The sequence below is a fragment of the Delphinus delphis genome, chromosome 2 (genome assembly GCF_949987515.2).
Source record: "Delphinus delphis chromosome 2, mDelDel1.2, whole genome shotgun sequence".
NCBI classification, from domain to species: domain Eukaryota; kingdom Metazoa; phylum Chordata; class Mammalia; order Artiodactyla; family Delphinidae; genus Delphinus; species Delphinus delphis.
Window position 1 is genome coordinate 14129102 of NC_082684.1, and position 24705 is coordinate 14153806.

A 24705-nucleotide genomic window follows, 5' to 3' on the forward strand; every position below is an offset into this window, starting at 1 on the left:
CAGACCTGTCTCTTCTTATGATACTAGAGTTAAGGTAGGCCCAGTCTTCTCCCAAGTCATACAGTTTTGTGTTTGCTCCTTCCCCTGGACAGGTAACAGGACAAGCCAACTCATGGGCACAAAGAGAACAGTCATGGCCCAGCCCACTCAAAACCAGAGCTCAGCTAATTAGTGGATGGCAAAGCAGGAGGCGGGAATGTTTAGTACTCATAACAACAACAACAACAGCAAAAAATACCTCAAAGACTTCTCAGTAAAAGGAACTGTTGTCCCAACAGACCATGGATGTGCTTTTTAAAATCTGTTAAATGTCAAATCAGCTGATAGGGTCCAATGTTGACAAGCATTCAAAAGGGCTTTTTCTTATCAAATAGAGAATCTAGTTGCAAAATCATTATCTACAGTCTACAGTAGTTGGTAATCTTGTTAGGAACCTTGACTAAAAGGCCCTCTGGATTTATTTTTCCCTTAACTTCTCTTCAGAAATGGGTAGCATGGAGGGAGAAGTTACCATGGGATACCATGACTGGGAAAGTGATTTACCCTGCTATTGCTAGAAAGGTTGGTTAGTTGGTTGATACAATTTAATGCCAACTCCCAGAGTAATTAAAAATTAGAAGAGTGATTTGGTGCAAGCTCATGAAATATCTCCAAGCACGATTTGCTCAAGTCCCATTTTCAAACGAAGGGTCCTGGAAGAAAAATGCCCCTACAGTTCCAAAGTGCCCCATCGAAGAACCCACATCTTGCCTGCAGTGCGGAGCCACAGAGGCAGGGATTTGTCCTGGGTGGAAAGTTCACTGAACATGCTGTGCTGACTTGTTGAAAATTACTTGTTCCAAAAGCCGTTCAGAAACCAGTAATTCTATTAGCTTGACCTCTGGAACAGTTGCCTACCTGCAGCAAAAAGTAATTACAGCTGTCCGCCAGCAAATAATCGTTCCAGTGTCTAAACGAATGGCGAATCTTCTCTGGAAGGAATTACTGTTCTTCAATGAGTCAGCTCAGACCATTTCTCCGCTTTGGTTGTGACGGACTAGGCCAACTGCCTAAACCAGTGAGGGAAGGGGAAAGGGCTGAGCGTGCTTTACTTGGTGGAAACAGGCAGGACAGGGACTTCACAAAGCTTATCAGCTGCAAGTCTTTTCTGAGCCAGGCAAAGCCCTTCATGAATACACGGGCACCCGAGGCAGCTTTCAGGTCAAGGACTTGGCCACTGACTGTGAAACTGAGTCCCTCTAAAACCGAGTTCCCTTGCAGAGTTTATGATTAATCTCTCTATTCAAAACCTTGATCTCTTTCTTGTCTCCTCTGACCTCAATCCTGTGCTAACTGAACACGAATCAAACAGTCAGATGACAAAGATGGCTGTTCTCGGTAACATTGTTAATACAGTAAAATTGCTATTATGGAGGTCATCGTTAACGTAAAGACTCAGAGCAAGATGAGCTCACAGATCCCTGAGGCTTGGACCATCTGGCCAGAGAATCATAAACCAGAGGCATCCTGACTCGCGAAACGACAATTAAGAAATGTCACAGAAATGTCACAAAATGATTAATCCCAGTTTCTTTGTTCTTCCCGTTTAAAACAGCCCTAACTCAAAGACCAAGATGGAGTGGATCTGAGACTGGTCTCCCACTCCCTTGCTTGGCACCCTGCAAATAAACCCTTATTTTGCTGCAAACACCCGCTGTCAGAGTTTGGTTTTCTGCACTGTGGGTCTTGCTCTAGAACAGCTGCATCAAAAAACCTCTGATGCTCCGGCCTTTTCCTCCCATTCTTTGCCAGTGCTCACTACATTTACAAGGGAGCCTAGTAGACAGGAATCCCTGTGCCCACAGCCAGGTAACAATGGCAAGGGGTGTCCAGGTAGACCGTTTCCAGAGGAAAAGAAGGGGAACGGTTTAGCAAGGGCAGGAGGTCAATTTGTAAAAGAAAATTTTCCAGTAAATTGGAACAATGCTTTTCCAATAACACTCAAAGGTCCAGGCGCTCAGGATTCCTGAAGGACTGCAATATCACTTCTGAAAAGCCAGCTGTACTTCGGTTGGCATCCCCTATGTCATAACAGCTGGCAGAACTGGGATACAGCAGAACCTCCTCCGGACTGGAAGAAGACCAGTGTTCGGGCCCAGTTCTTAGATCTTCCAAGCCTCTGTTTCGTCACATGTGCAGAGGAGCAGTTATTGTTGAGGGCTCTGACTTGGAAATTCTCTAGATTTGGGGCACAGTTGGGCTGTGTGGTCTGAACACTGGTGGGATGCTATGGGCAGCCAGCTTTGGGGATGACGGCTTTTAAAGGGCTCCTGTGCGTGGAGGTCCAAAGGGCATTGTTAAGCCCTGGGGGGAATTTATAAACTGCTGTTGAGTTGGTAGAGAGTAGATGGTCTGGTAGAAGCCAGGCTCCATGGTAGCTCTGTGCCTAGAGGCTGGGTCTTGTGCAACTGACCAAACTCTCGCAGCCCTGATCCTATCCATTATCCTCTGCAAATGAAGATGAAGCACTGGGAGAATGTTATATTGGTGAGCGCATTATGAGGGACGGGCCCCGCCTGCTGAGCCACCAGCTTCCTGCTTGTTCTTCCATTTCAGTAACACCTAATTTGGCAACTCACAGTTGCCTGCAGTTGTAGCATGGCTCTGTGGCTGTGCACCAGCCCCTGTTTCTTGTTCTCTCTTCAGCTCTAGTTTAATATTAATATTGACTCATGATATTAAACACCTAACTTAACTGCGGACACAGTTTCTCCTTAGAGACCAACAATATTGGTTTAGAATGTGTCGCAAGGAAGACATGAATTCTTTCCTAAATAATTATGCTTGGGGTTAGTTGCATAGGTAACAGTAATTAAGCAAATCCCTGAGATAGTGATTTACAAATTATTAATGCAAAGTGTATTTTCTTTCTCTCCACTGTAGATTTACTTTCTCATCACATCCATGAAAAATGTTAATAGAAATATGTATATTTAATATGCACCTATTAAGGATGTCATTTGACTTTTCATTTGCCGCTTTAAACCACTTTCAACTCCAGTGCTTTTATAAATTACAATTTTTGAGGCAAAGACTAGGGAAATAATTCACCTAATTTTTGCAAAGTACTTTGTTCAAAATATTTTGCAGGCAAATTTTAACCTTATGAAACTCCCATTCCCCCATCAGATTATGTTTCGTTTTGAATGTAACATTCCACATTTGTTCGGTAAGTATTCAAGTGAGCTCTTTGTGGAGCCCTGGGCCGGGCACCTAAGTGCTGTAGAAATTGAGAATAAACATTTGACTGTTTTTGCTTTTAGTTACCTTGGAGAGCTCTTTCATTGTCAAGGTTGAAACCTTGGAGAGCTCGTCCTTTTTCAAGATTTTCAACTCCATGCAGACCTTTCCAGCTCTGTAAACCTCCAGGCCCACATCCCCTCTCAGGTATCCTGTCATCTGAAACCAAACTCCACCTCTAGGCTGGTCTTCGGCTGGGACGTGCCTTTGGCTGGGCCTTGAAGTGTGGAGGTTGAATGGGTGTGCGGAGAGAGGCAGGGGAGGTGTTCTAGGTAGCAAAGCAATTAATTAGGAATAAAAGAGGTGTGGTGGCACCGCTCTCAGGCTCCTGTGGACTTGGGGAATGGGAGAGAATTAAAGCAGGTAAACCTTGTGTTCCACTGATGATCAGTGAGGTGGTGTCAGTGCACAGAATGGACTGGAAGGACCCTGGAGGCGGGGGGACCAGCCAGGAGGCTGTTTTACTGTTGCAAGTATACCGTAGGACAGTATCGATGACAGTGAGAGACCATTTCCATCCTTTTGGATGAGACGGTCATGGGCCCTTTGAGAATATAATGAAAGCCGTGGGTGTGATCCCCAGAAAAATATGCACACATGGACCACATATCATGTGTGATTTTGGGGGTTGGTTCATGGGTCCAGTGTGATTTGGGATCCCCGAAGGACACGGGAATATTTGCACAGTCTAACTGGTGGGAGTAAATAGGGAGACTCTGGGAAAGAAGGGAACACGTTTAGTTTCGTACAACAGGACAGGTGAGCGGGGGTGTGCTCAGGACAACTGGACCCCTGTCTGGAGCTGTGAGGAAAGGCCAGGCAGCATGGCTGGAGCGGGAGAGCTGAGTCATTTGATTCAATTGCAAGAGTTTATATTTTGAGAATGAACGGGTTTCCTGAATTAACAATAAGCAGAAAGCAATCAAGTATTTCCCAGCATAAATGCTGGGGGCACTATTTATGTGGGTAATCTTCCTAGAAGTGTTTGAGATCACTGTGATGAAAGCCATACATAAAGGAATAGACTCTAGGTGAATTCCTAAGTAAATTAGTTCATTAATATTCATTATGATGCTTAAAAATTAAATGTAAGATGTAAGACTCAAGATCAGGATAAAAGATGACCATCTAAAATTATAGTTATTAGGGACTTCCCTGGTAGCCCAGTGGCTAAGACTCTGCGCTCACAATGCAGGGGGCCCAGGTTTGATCCCTGGTCAGGGAACTAGATCCCACGTCACGCAACTAAGAGTTAGCATGCTGCAACTAAAAGATCCCACATGATGCAACTAAAGATCCCTCATGCTGCAACAAAGATCCTGCATGTGGCAACGACGATCCTGTGTGCCGCAACTAAGACCCAGCGCAGCCAAATAAAATAAAATAAGTAAATAAATAAAAATTTTAAAGGGTATAAATGCTTTAAAAAATAAATAAAATTATAGTTATTAAAATAAGCTTAAGATGAACAGATACATCAAGATGTCTCAGATTTTCAAAATTGCTTTCGCAGTGTCTACAGGCTGCAAGGGAAGCAGTTGTAGGTCAGGATAGCATGCCCCCGCATCCCAGCTTCTCTGCCTACATCACCCCAGCTGGCAGCCAAAGCAGCAGCATCTTTTGACCCTGTAACCTGCACTCAAGGTGGGGCTTTTTGGAGACTGATCTCCTGGGAGCAGATGTGTAGAAGTAGGCTGACTCTCCCAGAAGAGATGAGGGAAGATGATACGGTTCGTTCCCAAAATATCCAGGGCTGCCATCCACTCTCTGCAAGAAATCACCACTCTGACATTTGGATTTGGGGAATTCACCAGTTCTAACTGGAGCCAACGAGTCACACCTATTTCAGAGACTAAGGGTGGGACACATCCCTGAATCTTCCCTCAGTCACGCTCCCATGCTGTCACCACCTTCCCAAAAGTTCTGGAGGTCATTGGGCAGGCCATGCAGGGTCCTGAGCGGGTCTCAGCTGGCACTGACCACAGTATAACCATGAGCCACTCTGGCCAAAACTGAGCACATGTCATGACTTGCTTGGAACCTACACCATCTGTTCACTACAACCTATGCTAGGTCTCTCCATACAGGGTCTTCAGATAACCTGAAAGCAGAGGCTTTAAAATGGATTTTGTGCACTGTTGGTGGGAATGTAAATTGATACAGCCACTATGGAGAACAGTATGGAGGTTCCTTAAAAAACTAAAAACAGAACTACCATACGACCCAGCAATCCCATTACTGGGCATATACCCTGAGAAAACCATAATTCAAAAAGAGTCATGTACCACAATGTTCATTGCAGCTCTATTTACAATAGCCAGGACATGGAAGCAACCTAAGTGTCCATCGACAGATGAATGGATAAAGAAGATGTGGCACATATATACAATGGAATATCACTCAGCCATAAAAAGAAACGAAATTGAGCTATTTGTAGTGAGGTGGGTGGACCTAGAGTCTGTCATACAGAGTGAAGTAAGTCAGAAAGAGAAAAATACTGTAGGCTAACACATACATATGGAATCTAAAAAAAAAAAAAAAAATACTGGTTCTAAGGAACCTAGGGGCAGGACAGGCATAAAGACACAGACGTAGAGAATGGACTTGAGGACACAGGGAGGGGAAAGGGGAAGCTGAGATGAAGTAAGAGAGTGGCATGGACTTATATATACTACCAAATGTAAAATAGATAGCTAGTGGGTAGCAGCAGGGAGATCAGCTCCATGCTTTGTGACAACCTAGAGGGGTGGGAGAGAGAGGGTGGGAGGGATATGCAAGAGGGTGGAGATATGGGGATATATGTATACGTATAGCTGATTCACTTTGTTATAAAGCAGAAACTAACACACCATTGTAAAGCAATTGTACTCCAATAAAGACGTTAAAAAAATGGATTTTGTGGATACTTCTGGGCAGAGTGATTTACTTGCCAAGATAATTGTGACACTTTCCAGGAGCTACGTAAATTTTGGGATCCATTTGGATGGTTATGGCGTAGGAAGTCTAAAAGCCCCCTGCTCCCCAGAACTTGCAACAACTGGAATGCTGTTGCTTATTTATTTTTACAGCACTTGTCTCTTATCAGAAAACATCAAATGACAAGAGAGGTGACTCAAGCCAAGGATTCCAGTGTCTGGTCCTATTAGTGGATGAACCATCTTACTGGATGAACTGTAGCTCTGTGCAACCTTCACTGATGTTTGGAATGAGGACCCTGAGATACATACCATGCTGCATCATTGAGAAAGGATCAGACAAGAAATCCACCAGTTTTTACGGGTGTTATTTACAATAAGTGTTGATGCAAAATAAGATTTTCTCCTTGACTTCCAAATGCAAAATTTCCAGAACTGTCTTGGTCTGCTCAGCTGGAGGAACCAGGGCTGGCTTGGTGGGGACCTGTCCTGGGTAAGGGGCTCCTGGAGGGGCTTAGACAGGCTTCATCAAAGAGCTGGGTTTAAATCAAGGAGAAAGCAGAAGACAGTGTTAAGAGCCAGAGAAGCCATCCTGAGCATCAGGTACAAGGGTCAGGAAAGACCATAAGCAGGGAACAGGGTGGGGGACAAGAAATGAGGGGTCAGGTCAGATGGATGCTTGTATGACAGACAGTGACTTGGGACCAGCCCTGTGCCGGAGGAGGCAATGGCCCTGGGGGGCGGGGCGTGGGGTGGAGGGGGACCTGTTCTAATGGGAGGTGACCAAAGGGATGTGGGCAGATTGACCAACTAAGAGATGCCAGAACAGAATGAGGAAAATTCCAGAAAACAGAGGTTATATTTTTCAGACAGGAATAAAATCCTAAAATTAGAGTTTGAAGTCTCCTTGTGTGATGGGTATTTTGCATATCTATGCACAGGACTAATAAATGCTTATTAGTTACATGGCTATCCCTTGTCTTAAGCACAGGCTTCCTTCCGGTGTTTTGTGTGGTCTGGTCTCAAATTGCCTGAGTAAGCAAGGGGCTGCCCAGGCTTCTGGGGTATTCGTGGTGCAGGGTCTTGTCATCAGGCCCATTTTTCTGAGGCGATAACAGGTCTTTCCTCCCTCCCTTTGTCCTTCCTTTTGAATAGTAAAATCCCTCATGCCAGGTGAAAAGCCTCCCTTTCTATTGGCGCATTTGAAGTTCCTGTAGGTTGAGGGTCATGAGCAGAGTAGGTCAAGCTGGCTGGAAGGAGCCTGGGCCCCATGTGGCTGTGGGTTTTTCACAGGCAGTGGCTTGCCGGTGCTGAGTCTGGATTCCCAGTGAGCCTGTTTGCTGCTTCTGTTACCTTGTCAACCGCTTCTCCTGGCTTCTCACTGTGCTTCTCGCTCTTCTGTGATTGTGGGAGCAGTTCAGTGAGGCCCCCTCTAGCCTTTCCTCACATTGGCCTCACCTTGAGTTTTCCAGCTGGGGCCATGTACTACATGGGATGCTCCTCCTGGGAATGACACAGGGTTTTCAAGAGATTAAAACAAACAAACAAACAAACAGAACAAACCCTGGGGGAATGTCATCCCTGTGTTATGTTCCCTCAGCCCTTAGAGCCCAGGGCAGGGATAGGAATCTTGTCAGTGTTGACTAAAAGAAATATGGAAAGAAGTCAGATGCATGGGACACATTTAGGTGTTGGTGCAAAGCATAACCATCACTTCTGGCAGTTCTAAAAATTGATAGGATGATACGACATGTCAGTACTTTCAAAATCTCAGCCTCTTGTTAATACGCTGGATCCTAGAGATTCTTGTTTTTTAGTTCTCTGGATGATAGTGGTTCGCCATGAACGTTTGCAGTTATTCAAGGGCGGGAGATCAGGTTTTCCTGAACATTCTGATTCTGAAAACTTCACTTCCGGAAGGTCATTCATAAGCGCACTAACACGGAGCCCAGTGTCGCTGGCTGGCATATTACAGACGCTAGTTTAGTTTTCCGTCTTTATTACGTGATCCCTTTTAAAAGAAAAACTCCCCCAGTACTATTCATCCAATTGCTCAGTCTCATGTCATGATGTATAAAGTTTTACTGTAATTGAAAAAGCAATGAATAATACCCCAGCCAGTATATAAATCACAAAGTTCATTAATTCAAAGCACTGAACATCAATTTGTAGAAGACTGTAGCACAGCGTAAAATAACATTACTTACAGTGTAAGAATGGGAAAGTGAGAATTAATTTTATTTTAATTTTTAATGCACTTTGCTCAAAAAAGATATTAAACATTAACATAATTTAATATATATGCTGGCATTTATTAAACCACTGATTCATGAACAAATTAAGCAACACATATTTTTTAAGTATTAAAGATTCAATAGTGATAATTAACTTGAATGTCAAAGAGGAAACCATTATCAGCACATTCTGCAGAATCCCTTAAAGATTATGCAACCCATATGCTGAAGGATTGTGAAAGGTTGCAATCAGCTACTTGATAATCCCAGGAGAGGTTGAAAGACATTATGCTTTCGCTTGTTCTGATGAATCAGTTAGCTAAACGTTTGAGGATGGCAAAAAATCAGGAGATGAATTTCTGTCCTTGATGCCAACTTTCCCTCTAACAGAGAAAGATCTATTTCTTCTATTTAGGCAAATCAAGCTGCATTATGGAGGTTCTGTCTACAACGTAACCATAACTAATGATGCAGAAGGGAGGGCTACACTGGGAATGTTGCTTAGTCTGAACGACCATCACCACTAGGTGATTTCACTGCTGAGGTCTTCAAATTTGAGGGAACTGCCTTGAATTTTGATTCTTTAAATACAAAAACTAACTCAAAAGAAGTAGCAAATTGAGATGATTTTTCACTAAAAGGAAAGAGTTGTCACTCGGGGGACTGAATTAGTGGATAAACCAATCAGGGACTAAACCAACATACACTGTTACGTTGTTTTTTTCCTTGTTGTGAAACTGCACTTTTTTTGTGAAATTCCACTTGGTTGGTGTTGAAATTGTGCATAGGATTCCAAGTTGCTAAAAAAAGGAATCTATTGTCTTTGAAATTTGTCAATGTATTTGTCTATTCTAACAGGGCCTTTTGGCTTAAATTATGTAGTTTGATAGGCTACAATAATCAAATTGAATGAGTGCCAGGGTCCACAAAACACACCCATAAATTCTGTTGGCTAATTAACACTTTTTTATGTTCATAATTTTTCTGCAAATGAATCTCTTCCACTCAAGCTTGTCATCTGCCTCGCATCAGTGGCCTCCGCTGGTGCACCCCGCGGAGTCACTTTGGCTCATAGTTTGTAATTATTTATGCAAAAAATTAGCAATCAGAATTTGAAATGTATTTAAATAATCCTGGAAGAAATAAATTTGGGACGGAACTGCCCTTTCGAAAATAACTTTTTTCTCCTTTATTATAAAGGTTAAAATATTCATTTTATATTATTCATAAAAATATAAAATTGAATATGTATCTTTCTCAGAGCTCCGCTATCCAGATGTCACTTTGTTTACATACATAACGTTTTTTTGCAAATATACATATATATTTTTCCAAAAGTGTGGTCATACTAAGCCTATTGTTTTAAAACCTGTTAAGAAACATGTCATAGGGAATTCCCTGGCGGGCCAGTGGTTATGACTCTGCGCTTTCACTGCCGAGGGCAGGGGTTCAATCTCTGGTCAGGGAACTAAGATCCCCTAACCTGTGGGGTGCGGCCAAAAAAAAAAATGTCATGTATTGTGACAGCTTTCCATGTTAACAAGTATAAATCGGCTTCATCGCTGTGAGGCTGCATAATATTTTACTTTCTGGACCTCTAGGTTGTTTCCACTTTTCACGATTTGTAATAGACTGAATTGTGTTCCCCCCAAATCCGTATGTTGAAGCCCTAACCGTGAAAGTGACTATATTTGGAAATAGGGCTTTTAGAGAGGTAATTAATGTTAAATAAGGGTAGAGCCTTAATCCAATATGACTGGTATTCTTATATGAAAAGGAAACAAAGCCAGAGCAAAGCCACGTGAGGATACAGCGAGAAGGTGGCCATCGGCAAGCCAAGGAGGTCTTAGGAGAAACCAACCCTGCTGTCACCTTGACCTAGAAGCTTATCTAAGATAAATTTTAAGACAAATTTCATGAAAAAGGCTAGTTCAAAAGTATTCCCTTCAGCATCTCTTCTTCCCCTCAACCTTCTTCCCCTCTATTTTCTCTTCTCCTTTAACTTTTTACACGTATTACCAAATTTCCATCTAGAAGATTTCTACCGAGGTATCTTGCCACCATCAGCATGTAATAATATCTGCTTTCTGCACAAACTGGTATTTTCAGACTTAAAATCTTCACCATCATTTATTGTGGTGAAATTTGCATTTCTTTGACTATTAATAAGAACGCTATCTTTCTACCTGCTTATTTGTAAATCTCTTGTGAATTGCATTTTTATTTCATTTTCCCCATTTTATCAGGGAGAGTCACATTTTCCTTATTCATTTATAAGAGCTCTTCATATGTCTTAAGGATATTAGTCCAGATGACCTAGTTTTTTTTTTGAAAAAAGATTGCTTCTCTTTTTACATTTGTTTGTGACAGTTTTCTGTAGTTCAGAAGTTTAAAAATTTAATCTAGCAAAAATTATTTTCTTTTTGGAATTTCTAAATTTGGTGTCATACTTAGAAATATCTCATTTGACTCAAGATTTTTAAAATACCTATATTTCCTTCTAGTTTTTCATGTGTTTTAAAAATATTTCATCTTTGATCCTCCTAGAATTTATTTGCTACTAAGAAGAGCTAGGGATATGATGTACTTTTTCCTCCAAACTAAAATTTATTTCAAGATCATTTATTGAATAATCCATACTTTCTTTACTGATATGAAATACCATATTTATGCTAGATCAAACTCTGTTTCTATACTCTCTATTCTATTATATCTACCTAGTTTTAAACCAGTGTCTTATCCATATAAATTACAGTGGATTATTATAGCAATATATTTTAAATCTGGTAGAGTAAGTTTGTTGGACTATTTTAATTTAAATGGCATTCTCAGCTCTTATTACAAGGTTATAAACAATAGTCTGCATGGGATGAAGAAGGGCATTGCTATTACCAATTGAGTCTTTAATTTCATCTCTGCTGCAGTTATACTGAAAAAATATCTCTTTCATTGTCCCACCACGTCATCTTACGAGCATTATCTGCTAATGTTTGTGTTTCCCTTTCTGGATTATGAGATCCTTGAAGGCATCTTGAGTGATATTTCCCTCACTTGGAGTGATAGTTTATCACCAGTATAAAGCATAGTACTTAGCATGCAGTTAAAAGATAGTTTTGCTTTTTATTTTTTAAAATAAAAAACAAGGAGCTTTTTTTTTTTTTTTTTTTTTTTTTGCTGTACGCGGGCCTACTCACTGTTGTGGCCTCTCCCTTTGCGGAGCACAGGCTCCAGACGCGCAGGCTCAGCGGCCATGGCTCACGGGCCCAGCCGCTCCGCGGCATGTGGGATCTTCCCGGACTGGGGCACGAACCCGTGTCCCCTGCATCGGCAGGTGGACTCTCAACCACTGCACCACCAGGGGAGCCCAGGAGCTATTTTTTGTTCTCCATCTTTTTGATAACTTTTTCATTTCTTTTAGTTGATTTTTTTTTTTGCATTGAAGCATCATTTCAGTATTACCCCCAAATTCTCATAAGCTGTTTGTAACACAAACATCTGTTTGTAAGTTTTTTGTAAGACAATGACTTGAATTAGATCATCCTTGCTTAATAAGCCTGCTTTTAGTGACCCTGTTCCGACAGATTTATTAAACACTTACTATATTCTGTAAAAGGGTCAACCATAGGATCCTGTAGGATGGACCGCTAGTAGCAGTGTCAAAGGAGACTGAATGAAGAAGAGTTTTTTGTTATGTTTTGGTCAAGGCTGAAGCATGTCTAGCACTGTGTCTCCTCTCCCGCTTTTAGGTGGGCAACCCAGCCTAGCTTGAGAAAGAGGGCAGCACAGATTAACAGTGGTAAGGGGATGGATCCGGGGGGGTGTGTGTGTGTGTGTGTGTGTGTGTGTGTGTGTGTGCGTGTGTAAAGGCAGCACCTTTACAATTGTACTTTTTTGGTGGCACAGTGTTGTCTGTGTGGGTACTTTCATTCCTGTAGGAGACACTGAGAATTAACTAAACATTTTCAAAGGGTTGAACCCTAAGAACTTAGCAGAAAAGAAATTGGAAAAATATAACTCCAAAAAAATCCTCTGTCCTTATACCTAATTCAAGTTAGTGGCTGCCTTTGGGGAGAGGGTGGTTGGGAAGTGGGTTTGGAAGGGTACACAGGGAGTTCAACTTTATAATATTTTATTTCTTTTATTTAAATCAGGATTTTTCAGCCTCAGCACTGACATTTTGGGCCAGATAATTCTTTGCGATGGGGATTGTCCTGTGCATTTTAGGATGTTTAGCAGCACCTCTGGGCTGTATTCACTAGATGCCAGTAGCATCCCCAATTGTGACAACCAAAAATACCTCTAGACACCATCCAATGTCCCCTGGGAGTCCCCCGCCCCCCTGCGGAAAGCCACTGATTTATAATAGAAAACAAATAAGCACAAATAGAACTAATTAATAGAAAAGAAGAGAATATTTACATGTGCTAATTGGGGGCAGGGGTAAGCACATAATCATTCGTTGTATTATTCTGTGTCTTTAAACTCTTCCTAAAGACTCAAAAGAAAAATGTATCTTTTTACTCTTTTTTAAAAGATCCAAATCTTTTAGCTTGTGATAATCGAAAGTGATGTTTCCAATAAACTTCTGTCTTCATTCCATGATAGGTTGGGCACATTCTTGCAGAGCCAACCCTGGGGGATTCTGCTCTTTGATCTGCTGCTTCACACAGTTATTTCAGAGATTTTTGGTAATTCATCTTCACTCCTGATTGCTGTATGTTGGCCTAGTTTATTGCTCCTGCCTGATTCCCAGCAATCCATAAAGCCCTCCCTTCATATTTTTCCCTGTCTAATCCACTCTTCATACTGCACAGAGTGATTTTCCTAAGACACAAATATGTGATGTCCCTTTACTTAAAATCCTTCAAAATCAGGTCCAAATTTCTTCCCAGGATGCAACCTTGTAGTGCGATTCCTATGCAGATCACCTGAAGTTTGCAGACTTACAGGTTGAGGGCACTGTCCCTGATAAGACTGCTCTCCTTCAGATTCCAGTCACAAGTTCAGGGGCCCCCAGCCTACCTGCACTTCTGACCAACTGGCTACAAATTCAGGGGTGCCCTCAACCACCTAGAGCAACTCATAAAACTCTCAAGAAAGTACTATACTCACAACTACAGTTTTATTATAAAGGATGCAAATCAGGACCAGCCAGATGTAGAGCTTCTGTGCACTTTCCTAGTAGACTCAGGATGCACCCTCCTCCTTGCACATTTGATGTATTTGTCGACCAGGAAGCTCACTGGAGTCTTGGGGTCTCGAGTTTTATTGGGATTTCATTACATAATATGATTGATTGAATTATCAGCCAGGTGATTGAACTCAGCCTCCAGCCTCCTTCCACTCCCTAGAGGTTGGCTGGCTCAAAGCCCCAACCCTCTAATCACATGGTTGATCTTTCCAGCATGACTGGTCTAAGTCATGACAGTCATGCTGGAAAGTCATCGCGTTAGCATAAACACAGGTGTGGTCGGGGGCCACCACGAACAGCAAAGGATCACTCAGTAAATGCCAAGGATTTAGTGTTTACCACTGAGAGACACAAGGACCAGACAAATTCTTTACTGTTCAACACAGGGCATCAGGGTTCTTCAGGACGTGACCCCAGCCTCTCTCACTTCACTGCAGCTACATAGCCCTGGTTGAGAGTCCTTGACCACACCTTGCTGTTTTAGAAACTGGACTTCTGCACATGCTATTTCCTCTGTCTACCTGTGTTTTCTCCTTTGTCTAGCCAGGGAACTCCTTCTTATTTGTCAAGACGTAGGTGAGCAGTTCCACCTCTGTGGAGCCCTCCCAGGCAGAGTTAATCCCCACCTCCCCAGCTGCTGGTACTCCTTGTTTGTTTATAGATTATCTTTGCACTTTGTTTGTTGAGATGTCTGTATGTCCTGTTGGCACGTAATGTAGTGACTGCCGAGTGAATGTTTCATGGAGTTTTGCCTACATTATTTGAAGTTATATTTGTCTTTTTAGAAAGTGTCCTCTTGCCCTTTTTTGCTGCCATGTTCGCCACGTCACCCTTCATGCTCCAGCACTGTGGCAGTTCCTCATTGCAAACATCCTTTCTTGGCTACTGGTGGATGAGCTACGACTTAAGATCTTGTTGCTGACCATCCTGCCCGGCCGTTCATGTTTTGGAAAACTCACGGGTAACACTGATGAGATGACACAAGAAGTAAGGTTTGCGAAATATCTAGAAGTAGAAAGTGGTTAAGTAGAAAATTTCATTGGATGAAATATTATGCATCTAATGCCTCTTTATGAGGTTTGTAGTAAAACCGAGAAATGCTTATATAGAATATTAGGAGGAAAAGTAATCACAGTTATGATGAAAAAATATACCCATAAACCAAGACCCCAAAAAGACATAAAAGAAAGAAAGAAAAGGCCTCTGTAGAAATACTCCAAAATAGTATTTGTCTTTGGGTAATGAAAATATGGGCAATTATTCCCCATCTTCTTTATACTTTCCAGTGTTTAAACCTTTTTTTTTTTTGTATCAAGCATGTATTGCATGCTTAAAATGGTAGGGGGGGATAATTCCTCTCTGTACTCCTAAATAGGTGGGCACAAGGTGAAACCAATTTAATTTAGATACTTTCATTTGCAACTGGAAATTTACAGGTGAAAAAAATGCACATTTTTGTTCTTTTTGGCAATGAGAGGAGGCAGTGAAAAGAGAGGCAAAGATGGGAATAAGAAGGGGAGGAGATAAACCGGCCACGCTTGCCCCATACTTAAAAGACATGCTGCCACAAGCCAGGAGAATCACCAGGGAGAGAAAAGTCAATAGGAAAAAGGAGTTTTTGAATGGAAACTGGGACCAACCAGTTCTTAAAAATGTCACTTTCCTAGTCAAAGAAAGGCAGCCTGACTAGTGGGGATTTAACTATTTGCTTGTTAAAAATTACTTAAAAAAATAAAAGGCTTATGTTTTTTCACTGATCCCTTTCATTATCAGTATAACTTATAAAACATATCACTTTCTGGAAGAGTCTAATCATAACAGAGACTGAAAGTTCAGGGCATTTTGGGAAGAAAGGCTAGTTTAAGAGTAAGCTACACAAGAAAATTCATTTAACCTTTTAAAGCTCTGGTTCTAATCCCTTTTATCCAAAGCTCTTAGGCAACGCCCTCAGCCTGACCACATAACCTTCCTTATAGAAGAGTAAACCTGAGTTTCCTCCTAGAGACTCTTCTAAATGCTAACATCATTACTAAGCGTTGTTGCTGACACTCTTCCGTAATTTCTGCACCACTTCTCAAAACTTTACATATTTCAGACAGATTCTTGAGTGTGTGAACTGCGATTAGGCATAAATAGGCCACTTTAGCCATGACTGAAGAACAATTGCTCGGGACTGTGTCCACGTATTAAGGCATTCCAACCTAAGACATGCCATCCTTCTTCCTCTTAAAAAAAAAAAAGGGAAAGCAGATCACAGCAATGAAATGGCTCAGGCTCTTTTATTTCCTTGTTGATATCTCTGGTTTCCAAAGGCACATTTTCTTTCTTTTACTTCATAGGGACCAGCAGAAAATTCCTTAAGATCGAATGAGTTGATAGACCGGTTTCTCCAGTTTGCCTGAGTTACTGGGTGAAGATTCCTTTCTTCTTAAGATGAAAAGAGTTTGCTTTTACATGTTCTTCATAGGCCAATGTTGACCATAAAAATAAAAGTCAGTTATTCAACCAGCAAATATGTTTATTCCAGGGTAGCGGAGGAATTACAATTCGGGACAAACAAGCTATAGCAAAAACCATAGGCAAGTCCAATAAACAAAGAAGAACATTATTTTATAGGGAAAAAGGAGGGCACTGGGAGGTTGTTTTTTAAAAAATAAATTTATTTATTCATTTATTTAATTTTTGGCTGCACTGGGTCTTTGCTGCTGCACGCAGGTTTTCTCTAGTTGCTGAGAGCGGGGGCTACTCGTTGTTGCGGTGCACGGGCTTCTCATTGTGGTGGCTTCTCTTGTTGCGGAGCACGGGCTCCGGGCGCGCCGGCTTCAGTAGTTGTGGCTCCCGGGCTCTAGAGCGCAGGCTCAGTAGTTGTGGCGCACGGGCCCAGCTGCTCCACAGCACGTGGGATCTTCCCCGACCAGGGGTCGAACCCGTGTCCCCTGCATTAGCAGGAGGACTCCTAACCACTGCGCCACCAGAGAAGCCCAGGGGCGTTGTTTTGAATGAAAGTCCATTAGAGAAAGTGAGAGTTTGGGGTAATGATGGTTTCTCATTGGCTGAATTGCTGAGGTATTAGATTTCATGTAGGAGATGCAATGTACATCTTTTTCTGTTGGGGCCTGGAATTGATGGTTCCTTCTTGTTGGTGATTCTTTTGTTGGGGTCTGTAATTGACAGTTTTTCCTGTAATTGAGACTGAGTGGTATGTGCATGAGAGCTCTCCTGCTTCTAGCCTCCCAAATCCATTTTAGTGAGGTTTCCCTTTATTAATATTTATACCAGTTTAAAAATCTCATCATCATTGAAACTAATTGGAGCACCTCTAGGCTCTGGGATTATGACCTTGAGTGTAGAGATGATGTCATTTATTCATTCATTCACTCATTCATTCTGTATCATATAGGACTTTTGGTTGTGAGTGACAGAAAGTCAACTGGAATCTGTTTAACTGAAATGAGGGATACATGAAAGGGATGTTGGGCTGTTTTCCAGAATCCAAGCATAGACCCGAGGCTCCAGGGACGATTAGAATTAGAGTTCCGTACCCCTCTTCTCCAACTCACATCTGCTTTCATCCTTCTCTCTCTACAAGCAGGTTTCCTCTACTTGTCCACCAGCTCCTGGGCTATTATATCTTGCAGTCCAGACACACAAAGAGGGACAAGCTTCTCTTTCTCAGTTCTAGCTCCAAAATTCCTGCAAAAGAACTTTGCTTGGCCCAGATTGGGTCAGAGCTGTGTTGAACACTGACCAACTATAGACGTGGCCAAGTTGGGTCACATCCTCACCCTGACCAATCAGATGGGGCCAGGACAGTAAGGCCACATTGTACTAACACGACCACCCTGTGGATTCAGAAAAGAGGGTGCTAGTTAAGCAAAACAAAAGATGTCTATTCTTTTTTCTATAATATCCTTCTCCAAAAGTAAATGGGAATTATGTAGGTGCTATTTTGGCAACAAACAAGTACTGAGTACCTACACCTACGTACTTGGTATCTAACTGCCTCCTGGCAATCCTTTTGTTCATGTTGTGTCTTCTATGACATCGTTTAAAGGCTGTTTTCTATGGTTTTCAGCCCCTACGTCATGCCCGCGTCTTTTTCATTCTTCATGGCCAGTCTGACTGCCCACTTTACTGAGATCAAGATTGCATAACCTCTCTCATCCAACTCTTCTGCAACTAAAATACAGCCCCTTTTCATATATCTCTCCTGCACAACCCCCCCTGCCCCACATCTTTTCCTCCCAGCTTTGGAGAAAAGATTCACCCTTGTTGGTGTCCAAGGGTGATCAAGGTCTGTGAGACAGGCTAAATGAGTGTACATTAGAAAGTGTGACAGATGCTAGAACAGCAACTTATGAATTTAGAGTGAGTAATCTCTACTACAAAGAATAGCAACATTTACAAGTAGCTGAGCAGTGCATTCTTTTCCTTTAGTCAAGCTCCACGCAAAACCAAATCATAATTTGAAAACGTTGGTTTATTCCAAGAAATACCCTGCCAAATGCACTGGAAATACCCAGATAATAATACTAATAGTTAAGTGAGTTCGTTTCATGCTCTCTGGGGTGGTTTTTCCTGTGCAGAAAAGACTATTCAAAAGTTTACTTTTATTTTTGTCTAATGGTAAAAAGTTTGTAAGGGTCCAGTGAACTATGGCCGTGGGTCAAATCGGCCCACGCTGATTTGCATGGCCCACGAGTTGAGAATGGTTTTTACATTTATAAATGTTGGAAAAAATAGAAAGGGGAATAATATTTTGTGACGTGAAAATTTTTGAAATTCAGATTTCAGTGTAGTTGCCACAGAGACCGTATGTCCTGCTATGTCTAAAATATTTACTATGTGACCCTTTTCAGAAAGTTTGCTGATCCTGGTTTAAAAGATTAGCATTCAGTTTATTGAAACAACAAATTCGAAACCTTAGTGTGTTCCTAAGCTTTTTAAAAAAACAGATGGTTCACATCTATGAAACCACCACCACCACAATCAAGATACAGAGCATTTTCATCACGCCCAAGAGATTCTCCTTACACCACACAGAATATCCCTCCTTCTACTCCCAGAGCCAGGAAGCCACTGATCCACTTTCTGTCACTATATATTAATTTGCATTTTCTAGAATTTTATATCAACAGAGTCATACAGTAAATACTCTTCTGTGTCTGGCTTTTCTTACCCAGCATAGATTTTGAGATTCATTCATGTCGCTATGTATATCAGTAGTTTGTTCCTTTTCACTGCTATGTTTTTAAAAAAATAAGCTTTTAAATTTCCAGTTTAGAAATTTTGTATTATGAAACATTTCAATATACTTAACAAAAAAGGCCCAAATAATGTATGAACCCCCATGTTCACATTACCCAACTTTAATAATTATAAACTCAGGGCCAATGTTGTTTCAACCATACCTTCACCAATTAATTCCCTCCCATATTTGAAGCAAATCCTAGGCATATACCATTTTACTTGTCAATAGTTCAGCATGTATTTCTAAAAGATATGGACTCTTTAAAAAAATATATAACCATAACACATTTATCATGTCTATAAAGTTTGAACAATAATTCCTTAATTTTATCAAATATCCAGCTAGTGTTCACATTTTCAGCTGTTTTGTAAATGTCATCATTTTACGTATACAGTATGTTTGAATCAGAATCCAAATAAGATCTGTGCATTACTATTGGTCAATATGCCTCTCAAGTCTCTTTTTTTTTTTTTTTAACTCAAGTCTCTTTTAATACATGTCTCCATTTGGGTACTTGCTTTATTTTTTTCCCTTGCACTTTATTTGTTAAAGAAAGCAGGGGGCTTCCCTGGTGGAGCAGTGGTTAAGAATCCACCTGCTAGGGCTTCCCCGGTGGCGCAGTGGTTGAGAGTCCGCCTGCCGATGCAGGGCACACGGGTTCGTGCCCCAGTCCGGGAAGATCCCACATGCCACGGAGCGGCTGGGCCCGTGAGACATGGCCGCTGAGCCTGCGCGTCCGGATACTGTGCTCCGCAACGGGAGAGGCCACAACAGTGAGAGGCCCGCGTACGGCAAAAAAACAAAAAACAACAACAACAAAAAATCCACCTGCCAACGCAGGGGACACGAGTTCGAGCCCTGGTCTGGGAAGATCCCACATGCTGCAGAGCAACTAAGCCCCTGCGCCTCAACTATTGAGCCTGCGCTCTAGAGCCCACGAGCCACAACTACTGAAGCCCGTGCGCCTAGAGCCCGTGCTCAGCAACAAGAGAAGCCACCGCAATGAGAAACCTGTGCATTGCAACACAGAATATTCCCCTCTCACGGCAAATAGAGAAAACCCGCTTACAGCAATGAAGACCCAACACAGCCAAGAGAGAAACAGAGAGAAAGAAAGCAAGCAGGTAGTTTGTTCCACACGTTTTCCCAAAATCAGGATTTTGCTGATTGTATCCCCTGGTGGTGTTTATGACGTTCCTTTGTCCTTTCATTTCCTGAAAACTGGTTGTTGGATATAAAGGAATAAATGATTTAATTGAAGAATAATGTTCTTAAATGTTCAAGTTCAGATTACATATTTCATTTGTTATTTTAGCAATAATTTTTAGGGATCTTGAATAATGTTTGCTTCAGTTTATAAAGGTAGCTAATGAAACACTTCCCAATGTAATACAGGCCTCTTTGGGATTGGCAAATGATGGCCTGTGGGCTCACCACTTGTTTTTGTAAATAAAGTTTTATTAGAACATAGCCATGTCCATTCATTTAACATTTATTATCTCTGGCTGCTTTCCCAATACAGTGGCAAAATTGAGTAGCTGTGGCACAGACCCTCTGGCCCACAAAACCTAAAATATTTACTATCTGGCCCTTTAAGAAAAAGTTTGCTGACCTTGGCTTAGCATTTATGCATCTTATATAAATTTATAAACGTAATACATTTTATTTCCTCTTTGGGTATTTCAGTTACCTGACAATACATCAATCTTCTTCAAGTATTAATTTTTACAAAGGTAATCAATTATACCTAAAAGTATGGTAAACTTTAAATTATTCGATGGTCTGAAACTTTGCCTAAACTTCATAAGATTTCGACTTAAAATCAGGAATCTAAAGCAGTTACTCAGTTACACACTTTTAAATTTTGCTTATAAGGCGTCTCTTAAGCCAAATTCTCTTCCCCATCTGTAGTACAGAAAATACCTAATATGCCCAGATTCCTTCTTGGACAAAAACGTTACTATTATGACCCTGATTCTCCTAACCCTTCCACATTAGTTGCTCTTCTGGAATGGAAGGATATGAAGCGGTGGGGAACGCAGCAGCCAGGGGAGTCTGCTAAGGGAGATGTCTGCTAATGGAGGCGGAAGCTGTCCCGATTAACTGAGGGACCTTAGAGCCAGAGATTTTGGTAGAACCTGAAAGTTGCAGACTTTTGCTGCTCATATCGTCATACTAAGTCTCTTTTTGTAAGCAATGTGTAGAGGCCTTCAAAGCTTGAAGGGTGGGCTTCCCTGGTGGCACAGTGGTTGAGAGTCTGCCTGCCCATGCAGGGGACACGGGTTCGTGCCCCGGTCTGGGAAGATGCCACATCCCGCGGGGCGGCTAGGCCCGTGAGCCATGGCTGCTGAGCCTGTGCATCTGGAGGCTGTGCTCCGCAACGGGAGAGGCCACAACAGTGAGAGGCCCGCGTACCGCAAAAGAACCCAAAAAAAACAAACAAAAAAAAACTTGAAGGGTGCTCATTTTGGACACACACAACCTAATTCTCACACAGGTCTGCAGCTTTCGCAAGAGTCCATCCATCCTTTGACTTGATTTGCATCTCCCACTCTTAATCTATTTCCTAACTAAAGATCTTTGAACTCCCTGGGACTCCACCACCCCCCCAATATATTTTCATTTATTTATTTTCACCTGCAAATACTTCACTATATATCTCTGATATATAAGAATTTTTAAAAAGTAACCTCAGTGCCATTAGTACATTAGTACATCTAACAGAATTAATAAGAATTACCTGATGTCATCTAATATTCTGTCGACTTCTAATTTCTCCATCTGTCTCAAAACAAGAATTTTTACAATTCTTCCAACCAGAATCATAATGAGGCCGTATATTGCATTTGGTTGATATATCTCTAAAATCTTTTAATCTATTTCAATCTCCCACCCCCTTAAAGATGTTGATTCGTTGAAGAAACTGGGATGTTTTCTATAATTTCCTACACTCCGAATTTGGCTGATTGCTTCTAGGTGGTATGAGCTCTTTAAATTGTTCCTTTACTCATATATTTCTGGTAGCAGTCTTCATTAGATTCAGATTCAATTTTTTTAAAGTCAAGAATACTTCATAAGTGGGTAAATATATTTTCTAACCAGCAAAGACCTTTGAACTTGAGAAGACCTTGAATTCTTTTGTATTTCTAAAATATTTAAAATGATAAATTGATTGAAGTTTGAATATCTCACAAGGCTTTGAGTCAGACTTGCAGTCACAACTCACATAAAAGCTAACTTGTATTAAGTGCTTTCCACGAGCCAGGCACAAGCCTAAGCACTTTACCTCTATGCTAATTTAACCTTCAAAACATTTTGCAGAAGAAACTGTCCACACAAAAAACTTAATCAATTGTCAATCTAAGAAAGAAATGGAAAGTTTTGTTTGCGCCAAACTGAGGATTATAATACAGGAGACAATCTCCCAGACAGCTCTGAGAACTGTTCTGAAGAGATACAGTATGAGGCCAGAATGTATGTGATTTTGGTGAAGGGTTACATGCAAACTCTCATCTTGATAGAAGGTTACTGCCATTTGGGAGGAAAAGATATCTTAGTTAATGGTTTTAGTGCTTTTCTAATTATTGGAAGGTGCAAGAAACTGGGTTCATAAAATTTTCACCTGAAAATATCTAACTATCTGAGGGCCAGTTCTATCAGTTCTCCCAGAGCACAAAAGTGCCTCATCCTGATGCTTGCCCTGAATTCCTTTCAGGGATTCCTTTCAGTGACTGCAGTGGCTAGTGACTTGATTCTTGTAGAACTGGATGGTGGGTGACATTCTTTATTTTACAATCCCCTCCCTTTTGGTCTTAATTTTGACCAAGGTTTGGGAGGCATTTCGTGACCACTTTGTCCCAAGGTGCTGGAAATGCTCATTCCCAGGTCAAGCAAAGATGTCATTGATAGGCCCCTCAAGGTACTGTTACTGGAGTAGGCCCCTTTAACAGTAACCAAGAGCCTCTGGACTGCCTGTCTTACTAGTCTTCTATGGTCCAGGAAATGGTTCCCTCTTGTTGCTTTTTCCCGTATCTAGAGTTACACTATTACAATCATTGATCTTATAGAACTATGTATTTGATCAATCACTTCAAGGCATCTATTCATCATTAATTTTATCTGAGACTCAGTCACACATTTGGTAATGCAGGAAACAATAATCTTATAGAATAGACAGAAAACAAGTAATATAGCTGGTAACATTAAGTTCATAAATATGTATTTAAGCCAAGAACTTCCATAAGGTGTGGCCCAGTACTCTCCGCAGGTCGTCTGACCAGTCCGTTCTGCACCAATCACTATCTTTAAGGGAAATGACATATTGGTATTGTACATAAAGTTCACCAAAGATGCCTACACATACAGGGTGAGTGGTGGGTCATAGATGACCCCTTACAGGATTGAGAAAGGAATGTTATCTTCTGAGGAATTACCCAGCTGGCACCAGAAAAAGAAAAATTGATCTTTACGGCTGAGCAGGTATTTCTGCCATTGCGGAGGTCTGGTTAATGCATAATGCAGATGCAGGATGCACACTAGATGGGAGGGAGGAGGTACAAACGGGCAGAGAAAAATTTTGTTTAAATTTTTATCTTGCCTTAAAATACAAATTTTTATTTCATCAAAACTGAAGCTTGGGGCTTCCCTGGTGGCGCAGTGGTTGCGAGTCCGCCTGCCGATGCAGGGGACACGGGTTCGTGCGCCGGTGCGGGAAGATCCCACATGCCGCGGAGCGGCTGGGCCCATGAGCCGTGGCCGCTGAGCCTGCGCGTCCGGAGCTTGTGCTCCGCAACGGGAGAGGCCACAACAGTGAGAAGCCCGCGCAAAAAAAAAACCCCAAAACCCAAAAAAAACCCTGAAGCTTAGGGAATTTGATTTGACTCAGGAAGCCATGGTGTGAACTCTGGGGTGTAATCAGAATCCCAACTTCCTTGAACTTTGTGCTCTGAACAGTTGCACCTCCAGTCTCAGCATTTTCTGGTTCTCACAGAAGCCTGACGGTACTAATTACTGGGAAGTGGTCCCTTCCGCCCCTCCCCCATCACGCCCCTTCCCCTTTCATTCCGCCCCGCCCCCGCGGTTTGGGTACAAGCCAAAGGACCGACGGGAAAACTACACTTCCCAGAGTGCACACCGACCGCAAGGGCCTTACTACCGGCCTCGGCTTCCCGCCGCCATTTTTGTGGAGTGAAAAGGCGGTGTGGCCTGTGAACATGGCGTTGTTCCCCGCCTTTGCGGGTGTTAGTGAGGAGCCCGAGAGCGGGAGCCCCAGGAAAGGTAAGCACACAAAAGGGATGAAGAAGGTACTTGGTGGGCTTAGGGCGGAGTTTCTCGGGCCCAGGTCTCGCCCTTGCCTTGGATTTGTTTATTCATTTGTATCCCAGAGTTCTCCGCGGTGTTGCAAAGCCTTGTGGGAGGAGCAGCGGCGCTCGTCCGGGTTTCTGGGGTAGAGTTGTAGAGTCCAAAAGGAGAAAGACAGACCGGGAGAGGCTTCGGAGCTGGGACTTACATGTAATCATATTGTTGAGCCCCGTTTTCTCCCCCCAGCCTCAGTTACTTCACCTGTAAGATGGAAACAATGGTACTCCACATCTCGGGGAGACTCCTGATGCAAATGTTGGGTGTTCTTATTACAGCTTTTTTTCCTTCTCTGTTCTCCTTATTTCTGAATTGTTTATTGGACTCATATCTTTTGGCAGACCAAGAGCTAGAGAATTAGGATCCAAAGGCTAATCAAACACAGTTTCTCTCCAGATGGGCACAGCTGCTGGGAATAAGAACTAACATTTATTTATTGAGGGTCGACTGTAGGTCAGGTAATGGCATTACATATTT

At 42.0% G+C, this 24705-nt stretch overlaps 1 protein-coding gene and 1 non-coding gene across 6 annotated transcripts in view; both read left to right on the top strand.

Annotated features, from left to right (window-relative positions):
- Positions 1 to 4431: 4431 nt before the first annotated feature.
- TRNAV-CAC (transfer RNA valine (anticodon CAC)) lies at positions 4432 to 4504 on the top strand. The gene has a single exon. It is a non-coding gene; the product is annotated as a tRNA-Val (tRNA).
- Positions 4505 to 24030: 19526 nt separating this feature from the next.
- NRDE2 (NRDE-2, necessary for RNA interference, domain containing) overlaps positions 24031 to 24705 on the top strand; it is a 47652-nt gene continuing 46977 nt past the window's right edge. For all 5 annotated transcript variants that reach the window (XR_009518303.1, XR_009518304.1, XR_009518305.1 and 2 more), the window contains exon 1: positions 24031 to 24147. Coding sequence is in view for 2 of the 5 variants with exons in the window: in XM_060004053.1 (XP_059860036.1) it covers positions 24084 to 24147 (64 nt within the window). In the remaining 3 variants the exon portion in view is untranslated. The remainder of the gene's footprint in view (positions 24148 to 24705) is intronic.